General features: G+C 36.9%; 2 protein-coding genes across 2 annotated transcripts; both read right to left on the reverse strand.

Annotated features, from left to right (window-relative positions):
- Positions 1-267: 267 nt before the first annotated feature.
- LOC143596941 (uncharacterized) lies at positions 268-2733 on the reverse strand. The gene is made up of 2 exons (XM_077075591.1): positions 2518-2733; positions 268-761 (listed from the first exon to the last, which is right to left on the reverse strand). The coding sequence occupies exons 1-2, from the start codon at positions 2717-2719 to the stop codon at positions 448-450; spliced, it is 516 nt and encodes a 171-aa protein (XP_076931706.1). The 5' UTR covers positions 2720-2733; the 3' UTR covers positions 268-447.
- Positions 2734-6606: 3873 nt separating this feature from the next.
- Positions 6607-10437, reverse strand: LOC143596943 (3-deoxy-manno-octulosonate cytidylyltransferase, mitochondrial-like). Its single transcript, XM_077075592.1, has 8 exons — positions 10195-10437; positions 8300-8345; positions 8002-8088; positions 7779-7903; positions 7557-7696; positions 7420-7471; positions 7000-7110; positions 6607-6929 (listed from the first exon to the last, which is right to left on the reverse strand). Exons 1-8 carry the CDS (start codon positions 10435-10437, stop codon positions 6837-6839), a joined length of 897 nt encoding a protein of 298 aa, XP_076931707.1. The 3' UTR covers positions 6607-6836.
- Positions 10438-10828: the final 391 nt, after the last annotated feature.

Genomic DNA, 10828 nt, shown 5'->3' on the forward strand with positions numbered 1-10828 from the left:
TGCTCACGAAGAAATGTGCACTCGCCACCTCCAAAAGCTTATTCGAATTTCCCTTTGATATTAACTAAATCCAAATTATCTAAAATGACGTGATGACACTGCTACTCTCGGTTCTTGTTTTCAATATAAAAAAAATAGATAAAAAAGAAATTGGGCAAACACGAAGACGTATGTTTCGGTCATAACATATTCGGTTTTGGTCAAATTGGTTACCAAAGCATGGGTCTGTTTCTTTAACAGTTAAGTTGGTTGCCACCCGGGTTAAACCTCGTTGTACAACTAGTGAGAGCTCGGGTTTGCATATATAGTAGGATTTCGCAGATTTCAAAACAAAAAAAGACAGAAAAATATACAATGAACACAATCATAATTTATAATAAAGTAGACCAAACAAATCAAATGTAAATTGATCCAAATCTAGTATGTACAGACAGTTGATAATACCTCTTACAGAAACTTCTCAATGCTGGTTGACAAAGTAGTTTTCGGAACAGCGCCAATAACTGCTTCTTTCTTCTCTCCATCTTTGAAGATGATGACGGTTGGGATGCTTCTTATACCGTATTGGGTAGCAATTGAAGGACTCTCGTCAGTATTCACCTTGTAACAGATGAGCTTACCAGCGAACTCGTTCGCCAGCTCATCAATGATCGGGTGGATCATGCGACATGGACCGCACCATGGAGCCCAGAATTCAACCAGTACTGGAAGCTTAGAATTCAGAACAAGTGATTGCCATGATCCATCAGTAACAGGAAGCACTGCAATCTCAACATTTACTTCAATTGTTCATCAACAATCATTAGATAAATGTACTAGTTACTGTTGGTCTGTTAACATTCAACAAATGATGATACTGTAATCAAAATGTAATAGTGACTTCACAAAATTCATTCGGATTTCAACACAACTACTTCAATTGTTCATCAACAATCATCAGATAAATATGCAAGTTCCTTGTAGCATTCAACAAATGATGATACCATATCTAATAGTGACTTCACAAAATTCATTGCAATATGAACACGACCTAAGTCAACTGTCCATCACAAAACATCATATACACATACAAGTTCCTTTTAACACAACAAATGATGATGTTGTAATCAAGCCTAATGGTCACTTCACAAAATTCATTAGGATATGAACGCATTTTACTTCGGTTGTGCATCAGCAATCGTCAAATGCATACATTAGTTCCTTTTAGCATTCAAGAAATGAAGATAGTGTAATCAAAACTAACAGTGACTTCACAAAATTCATTAGGATATGAACACAACTTAATTCAATCGTTTCATAAACAATCATCATATGCATATACAAGTTCCACTTAACACAACAAATGATGATACTGTAATCAAATCCAATAATCACTTCACCAAATTCATTAGGATATGAACACAAATATATATACTCCATCGATTAAAAACAGCTAGAACACATGTCAACAGAGTTGTAATTCAGACCCAGAACAGTAAGTTTCAGCATTTATAGGAAAACTGATAACTACACTTAGGGTTGTAAACAAACTGAATGTTCAATAATGTGTTCGTTTACGTCTGTTTATGTTTTTTTTTTTTTTGCTTATGCTTATACATTAAAGGTTTTTAATATTCTTAATGGCTTCTCACACTTTTCATATAGTAAGCAAAATCACCAACTATAAAACTAAAAATAAATATGAGTATTATGCGAATATTTTATACGTAAAATTAACATATGAATATGCGTCTTAAACAAAACACCAACGCAAACTTGGTAACCGGACCGAACCGTTGATACCAACCATTCTCAGTTAGCCAAACATTGTTTGTGTTCGTGAACGGTTCACGAATGAGTTCATTTTCTTAATTAACGAACATGAAAAGGAAACTTTGCTCGATTAGCTGTTCGTGAACCGTTCGGTTGTACGATAAAAGCTTAACGAACGAACATGAACAAGGCCTCACTCAGTTCGTTTCCAGCCTTATCTACATGAACATGAACATGCTCTTCCAACACAATTACATTACTGTATATGTATTCGACTATAAAAACATCAATAAAATTCCTTAATAAACGAACATGAACACAAAATTTCGTACAGTTAGCTGTTCGTGAACTGATAGCTTGTCCGATAAAGGCGCTTAACAAACTAACATAAACAAGACGCTGTTCGGTTTGATTCGTTTACAGCCGCCCTAACTACATTGATTATTTATCAACAAGACAGATATGAATTTCAGTGAACACATAACATTATGCCTATACAATTACATCAACAAAACTGTATTAAACTGTCAATCGCGAAACAAAATTACGTCTAAAACTCGAATAACGACAAAACATTCTACACATATAGCATAACTTAATTAGGTGAAAACAACTACAATAGTGTATAGATTTAAAATGTCAATAGCAAACATAATAATCGAATAACGAGTATCAGAGATACCTACAGCCTACACTACACTAGGTCTAGCGATACAGTATAACCGAATTAGCATAAATTTCATAATAATAATAACCGATTCGAACCTTCAACGGCCGCTTCCTGTGCTTCGCATACAATTCGTCGGCCGTGTTTGGACGTCAATCGGACGGATCCAGACGAGCGGAAGGAACCGATGCTTAATTTGGAGGCTCGTGACTCCGGCAGAAAGAAGCTCCGGCGAAGTGAGAGTCGAGTGATCGGAGAAGAGGCGCGAGGAACGGTTAGGGTTTCGAGAACGCCGGCCATCGGAAAATAACGGAATGAATGAATATTATTATTATTATTATGGAAGGAGTGAGTGGTTGGTTGAGTTTTGTGTTGTTGGGAAGATGAGATTATTGTGGGATGATGGATGAGGTGTCAGTGTCACATGCTTGGCACCTTGATATTATTCTATGCTTTTTATTTCTTTTTTTAATTTTAAAAAAGAAACAAACCGAGAGTTTACGGTTTTATCTGATGGATTAATGAAACAGACCGACGTAATAATAAGCAGTTGGATTTGACGGTTTAGTTCATGCGAATCTGACTGTTTAATTTGTCTGATGGATCCTAGATTTTTCAATTCGAGGGGGTTTTGATTTTGAGTCATGGAGTGAGATTGAACATTATGGTGGTGTTCTTGAAAACTAAGCGATTTGTATTGTTGATTTGCTTGATTTTATGGAGGAATAAGAAAGATGGAGTGGAGGTTGGTGGAGGTTTAGGGATTGAGATTTAGAAGATGATGAATTCCGTCGGATCCATTAATACGTTGACATGTGGCACGATTTTTAAATGTCCAAAAATTCCGTTGGACGGTGTTGAAATTGGGTCAGATCCGACGGAAAAATAGGTTATTTTGGTGATTTTTTTGTAAACCTAGGCTATGGGGATTTTCTCACGTTGTATTCGCAAGACGCGAACTAGCAAATAAACTAGCCTACCGAAACAAACAAGAAGTCACTGTGGCATGATGATGGCGAGATGGTTTCTCAGGGGAACGCCCAAGTCAAACTCTGAAGTCAGCGTGGGCATGATTAAGACAACATAGTCTGGTCGGAGTGGGACAACGGGGCTCTCCAAGTTAGAGAACGCGGTGGCCTAAACAAAACAACAACAACAACAAACGTACCCAGTAAATCCCACAAATAGCAAAAGCTATTGGTAGGGTCTGGGGAGGGTGTGATGTAGGCATACCTTGCCTCTATCTATGAGGATAGAGAGGCTGCTTCCCAAAAAGACCCTCGGCTCCAAAGCATGTAATATATAAGCACACACGTACCAATAACAAAACTTACAGTGATAAAGTGTCACAATCAAATACCAGTGCATGTGAGATCATAGAATCCCAATAGATATACCAACAAAAAACAAATACAGGCAAAATCTGCCTAAAATGTATAAGAGTCTAAAGCTAAACTAAGATACAAATATGATATTCTCTAAAAGTCCTTAACCTTAATCCTACGTCTCCATGAACACCTATCATGGACCATGTCCTCAGAGAGGTGTAACTCTAGTAAATCCTGCCTAATCCGCTCCTCCCAAGTCAATTTGGGTCTGCCTCTACTCCTCCTTCCTTCTACATTAATGGTTTCCACTGCCCTAACCGGTGATGTTACTTGTGTTCTCTACACATGTCCATACCATCTCAATCCCCCCTCCTTTATTTTTTCACATATACTAGCAATTCCCAGTCGTTCCCTAAAAACCTCATTTCTTATTCCGTCCAACCTTGTGTGCCCACACATCCACCTCAGCATCCTCATCTCCGCCACCTCCATCTTACGTGCTTGTGTTTTCTTAATGGCCCAGCAATCTGTTCCATATAACAAAGCCGGTCTAACAGCAATCCTATAAAATTTCCCTTTTAGTTTAGTTGGGAACCTCCTGTCGCACAAAACCCCCGTAGCTGCTCTCCACCTACACCAACCCGCTTGAATGCGGTGTGTTACGTCACTATCCATCTCCCCATTACTTTGTACAAAGGATCCTAAATATTTGAACTTAGTAGCTTGGGGAACCACTTCACCTCCGATGGTGATCTGAGAGTCCCTGACGTCTCCGGCTCCAGTCTCACTGAAATCACAATGTAGATACTCGGTATTCGAGCGGCTAATCCTTAGTCCTTTGTCCTCTAGCGCTGCACGCCATTCTTCTAACCTTGCATTGAGGCTATGTTTAGTTTCAACAACTAACACAATGTCATCTGCAAAAAGCATACACCACGAGACCGTCTCTTGAATCGACTTTGACAACTCATCCATGACGATCGCAAATAGAAAAGGGCTCAACACTGACCCCTGGTGGAGTCCTACTTCCACGGGGAAGAAATTAGTATCCCCTACCGGCACCCTCACAGTAGTTTTTGTCCGATCATACATATCTCTGATTATGTCTATGTACCTCCCAGGGACCCCTCTACTTTCTAAACTATCCCAGATCAGTCTACGAGGCACATTATCATATGCTTTTTCAAGATCAATGAAGATCATATGTAGATCCCGCTTCTTCTCCCTATACTTTTCCATCAATCTCCTTAAGATGTGGATTGCTTCCGTAGTTGATCTCCCGGGCATGAAGCCAAATTGGTTTACCGTAACTTAGGTTTCTCTTCTAATTCTTGTCTCGATTACTCTTTCCCATAATTTCATAGTATGACTTAGCAACTTAATCCCTCTATAATTCCCACAACATTGGGCGTCTCCTTTGTTCTTGTATATTGGCACTATGAAGATAAAAAAGATAAAAAGAAGTGGCCTAAGCACACTGTTCTAAAAAGATAAAAAAAGAAGAAACAAATAAGAAGGATAGTTGCATGTTTAAAGCATCAAATTTACACCAATCGTTTCACTCAGCTCCTAAATTGTTCGATCTGGAAGCCACCCATAAAAAGCTTAAAATTTTTATATTCTCCACTATTTGAGCTGGACCTGTGTTGACGCCATTGAAATCTTCTCATTTCTCGCTTTACATATGCATCTAATTGTTACCCGAAAGATCGTTTTTATTACCTTTGAACAAACTTGAGACGAGCCCGAGCCGTATTGATAAAGAAGGTAAAGAACATTGGTAACCTACATCATCTCGCAACCCGTTGCCAAAGACAATCCGACTCCGAACAATAAAGCTACGCATGGTCCGAAGTTTCATCAAATTCCAAACAGAAAGGGTACGTCGCGGTTCTGGTATTCACGCTCCTCCTCATGAGTGCGGTACTAGTGGCAATTCTACCCGCATGAGCTTTCCACCCGAACATAGTAATTTTTTCTTGTACCCTCTTAATGATCATTAAAAGGCTACTACCTTTTAACGGTTCATAGACTCTTAATGGTTAAGAGATAACCAATAAGATAAACTTTTATATATTGAACTGGTTATTACATATTTATCCTCTCAAGTTAGAGATTGGCTAAAGAACCAGTTTGGCTTGCCTAAGTTGTTATTGATCTAACCTTGAGCCACCCTCCAACCGGTTTGACTCAAACCAATTTGAATCCCAACCCAACCCGACGGTTTGTAACCAGTTGGAACTAATCGCTAAAAATGGTTTCCAAACCACTTTCGAACATTTAAAAGCTAGTAGTTTTTTTTTTTTTTTTTACCATAAGAGGTCTTTTTTTACCACTTTTTTTGGGTGTTTACGATAATAACGACGAACCGAGCCGACGAATAAGAAATTAAGCCTCAAAAAGTAGATTACAGCTAGTATTTTTTTTTCTTTTCAGTGTATTAGAATTTATGATGTTATTTTTTATTAAATAAAAATTGGTCTACTATTTCTCATTAAAATCAAAACGATTACAAAAAATGACAGTCAAACGGGAAAAAAATAAACTTTCAGTTCTTTATGTTTAGTTCATTTTTGTTTATGAAAAAAGAAAAAAAAGAAAAGTTTACAATAAACTGGTTTGAACCTGCCCCGGTTACAGCCCGACCCTTTCTATAGAGCTGAATTTTCTCGACCCTAAACTGGTTTCAAAGCCGGACCAATTTGAATCCATAAACCGATAGCGCACATCCACCTCAAGTGACTTTACTTCTTTTATCGGAAGAATTAACGCCGCAGACTTTAGCCCAAAAAAACAACTCTAAGCCTTTTTTCAGACCATTAAATAGGTACCACAAACTCCCTTTTAATAAACTAAATAATTAACTGTTACAGTAAGTAATTCTGTTCCACAAACTATAATATAATGTGCTCAAAGTATATTACAAACTCAGTAGAAACATACATCATCACGGTTAAAAATTCAAGCTTTAACTTACAAAATACACTCACCGATGAAAATAAACAAAGAATAACAAACACTAGTATGATGAAATTTTAAGTACTTTGGCAGCAAACCTCATCGCAACTACACAGCTCCCGACATTGAATCTACAACAAGTTGTTTTCGCGCATATAACTTTCAATCTTGGCAACATCTTCAGGCGTATCGACACCATGCACGTCATGATCAACTTTTATTACCTGCAAGAAATTTTAAAAACAAGATTCAGACGCCGTCTTTTAATATTATTTAAGAGACTAGTTTCAGTACCTTCATCTTGTAACCATTTTCGAGAACTTTTAACTGTTCCAAATCTTCTTCCAGTTGCAATGGAGTTGGAGTCAAATCAGGATATATCTTTAGAAACTCAGAATCATAGCTCTGTAAAACAAAATACTTAGATTATTTTCTTTTTTTTTAATATATATAAAACACAATAATAAAACTTGTTTTTTTGAATATGCACCTGAATACCTAGATGAAGATTATACACATTTTTTTAATATATATATATATACACACACAATAATAAAATTTGTTTTTTGAAACAAAATTCTTAGATTTTTTTCTGTTTTTTTAATATACATAAATACAATAATAAAATTTGTTTTTTGAAACAAAATTCTTAGATTCTTTTTTTTTTAATATATATAAATACAATAATATTTTTTCTTTTTTTTTAATCTGTACCTGAATACCTAGATGAAGATTATATGGGAATGCAGGATTGACTTTTCCAGACCTAGATAAAAAATTGGGAACAAATTAAAAATAAGGATATGAAAATGTTAAAAAGATTAAAATTTTAAAATAAAAGAAACACAAACTTGTTAAAAGGGATCAGCCCTCGAGAAAAGTAGATCGCATAACCGCGATTATCAACCACACATTTCACGCGATTCGGATCAAACGCATCTTCTGGTTTCAAAGCTGTTACTGCTGTGCTGAAAACTGCATCCGGGGTGGTCTGCAAACGACATAAATCAATAACGTAATACAAATATAAAATGATTTTAAAATGTTAAGAATTTGATCAGCGCGTGTTTTACCTGTAGAGCTTTGACAATCCCATCAATTATTTCAGGTTCGATTAAAGGTTCGTCTCCTTGAATATTGACAACAATGTCATACTTTTGCTCAAGCTTTTGAAGCGCTTCACTACACCTCTCGGCACCTAAAAGTTAACAGCAAACAAATAATAATATTTGTTAACCGACAAACTATATTGTTATAGCTTAGCTTGATAATGAAACGAAGATAAACATGATATACCGTTTCTGCACGACTCTGCGGTCATTATTACATCAGCACCAAATCCTCTACAGCATTCTGCAATCTTTTCGTCATCGGTTGCCACAACTACAACATAATTAATGTTCAATTTTGCTACCAAAGTTATAGATTAATCGGCTTATCAAGGTAAAAATTAAACCAATTCTTTCATTCAATGATTCCCAGTGCTAATTTCATGAGAATGATTCATGGAACAACAACCATTTTATACTCGAATCATAAAAGTATGAGAATGCGATAACGAATAACAAATTCAAAACTAAGTTTAAATACTTACCAACACGATCCAGAGTTGCTGCTAACTTTGCTCTCTCCCAAGTTCTCTGTAGAAAGAGAATGAAAAACTCGGATCAAGTTGTAAACGTGTTAAACGGGCTGTAACATATAGGTGTAACGTATTGTTTAATTAAATTAAACACGAGGAACATATCAACCTAGGGGTATCAATATTGTCAGGTCGACTGCTTATATCGTTCAACCCAAACATGACCCATAAATTTATTCGTGTCAAAATATCAGCCCTTACCCATACACACTAAAAATCATGTAACCCGAACACGACCCGTTTAACCCATTTATCTAAACGTCTCATACCAGTTAGCGGGTAATAGTCAAGTTCTAAACATGTCAATCAAATTGGTTCGTTGCAAAAATTGGGTTAATCGAGTTTGTGGGCCGATCTGTTTAACGAAACGGGTCAAACCAAAGACAACGTTTAACACATTTATCTAAACATCTCAAATGGGTTAGCCGGTAATAATCATGTTGTAAACATGTTAATCAGGTTAGTTTATTGTAAAAATTGAGTTAGTCGAGTTAGTTGGTCGACCTGTTTTAACTAAATGGGTCCACCCGAACACGACCCGTTTCTTAAAAAGGGTTAGATATGTCAACCCAAAAACCTAATTATTTTCGTATCATGTTCAGGTCGTGCCATAAACTCATTAGTAGGTCAATCTATTTAACTAAACCGGTTAAGCAGGTTAACCCGAACACGACCTGTTAAAAAACAGGTTAAATACGCCAACTCAAACCTAACTGTGAGGTAATTGAATCACACAAATACGCCGTTACTTAAAATTATATAACCGAAACACTCGAACACGACCACTTAACCCATTTATTTAAACGTCTCAAACGGGTTAGCAATAGTCAAGTTGTAAATATGTTAATCAAGTTGGTGTGTTGTAAAAATTGGGTTAATCGAGTTAGTTGGTCGATCTGTTTAACTAAACGGGTCAACCCGAACACAACCCGTTTTTTAAAAAGGACTAGATACGCCAACCCAAAAACCTAATTATTTCCGTATCGTGTTCAGGTCAAGTCATAAGCTGGTTAGTGGGTCGACTCGTTTAACTAAACGGGATAAACAGGCCAGCCTGAACACGACCGGACCAGCTTCTTAAACGGTTAGATAAGGCCCAAAAACCTAATTATTTCCATATCGTGTTCAATTCGTCTCATAAACTGGTTGGTGGGTCGACCCGTTTAACTAAACAGGATAAATGGATCAGCCCAAAAACGACCGGACCAGTTTCTTAAACGGGTTAGATACGCCAACCCAAAAACCTAATTATTTCCATATCGTATTCAGCTCGTCTCATAAAATGGTTAGTGGGTCAACCCGTTTAACTAAACAGGATAAACGGGCCAGCCCGAACACGACCGGACCAGTTTCTTAAACGGTTAGATACGGCCCAAAAACCTAATTATTTCCATATCGTGTTCAGGTCAAGTCATAAACTGGTTAGTGGGTCAACCAGTTTAACTAAATGGGATAAACGGATCAGCCCGAACACGACCGGACCAGTTTCTTAAACGGGTCAGGTACGCCAACAAAAAAACCTAATTATCTTTGTATCGTGTTTAGGTCGTGTCATAAACTGGTTAGTGGGTCGACCCATTCAACTAAACTGGTTAAACATGTTAACCCGAACACGACCCATTTTCTTAAACGGGTTAATTACGCCAACTCAAAACCCAATTGTGAGGCAATCAAATCACATGACCTGTTGCATCTACACAATTAGCATCAATCAGACACAGATTCATTATTATATAATCCAAATACTGTACAACACTTTAGTAATAATTGACTAATTTTAACTTAAAAGCACAATCAAACCCACTAATAATTCAAACAATGTTATCAATTAAGGGTTTAAACAGAACCTGGATCATGGGTTTGCCGAGGATCTCAACGAGGGGTTTACCCTGAAACCGGGAAGAAGCAAACCGGGCCGGAATTATGCCGACAACCCGGCTCCGAAACATGGTGGCGGATCGGCGGTAATAATAATAAAAGTAAGCGTGTGCACCGACGGCTACAGCGGCTGCGGCAGCGACATGTAGGATTAGTGATTTGGTGGAAATGTGATCTGATAAAGATCCGGTGCAGATCGATTTGGAGGTCATCGGGTTCGGGTCGACTAATAGATAGATAGATATCAGTGTGTGTTTCAAGTAACTCTGAATAATAATGAAAGAAATTGTTATGTATTTAGTTATTTACAAATGATGTCAACTAACTTATAGTTTGGTTTGTTTGTTTATTTATTTATTTGGGCAAGTTTAGATGTCAATATGTCGTGTGTCATGTGTTGATTTTTCCACAAATGATCTACCAATTATCAAGTAACCATTTTGGGTTTCTTTTTTAATAAATTAACAAGGGGCCTAGCAAGAAGCAAAACGACATGTGAACTAGTGAAAGGGCTTGTCTTTTAAAAGCATTAATGTCTTGTTCATTGATTAATAATGCGATTGAGGCTTTTATAAAATCATGTCTAGTTAAAATATTTTATCT

This window comes from Bidens hawaiensis, unplaced genomic scaffold (genome assembly GCF_021521415.1).
Source record: "Bidens hawaiensis isolate Kalapana, Puna unplaced genomic scaffold, B.hawaiensis_p1.1 tig00047393_1, whole genome shotgun sequence".
In the NCBI taxonomy this organism is placed as follows: domain Eukaryota; kingdom Viridiplantae; phylum Streptophyta; class Magnoliopsida; order Asterales; family Asteraceae; genus Bidens; species Bidens hawaiensis.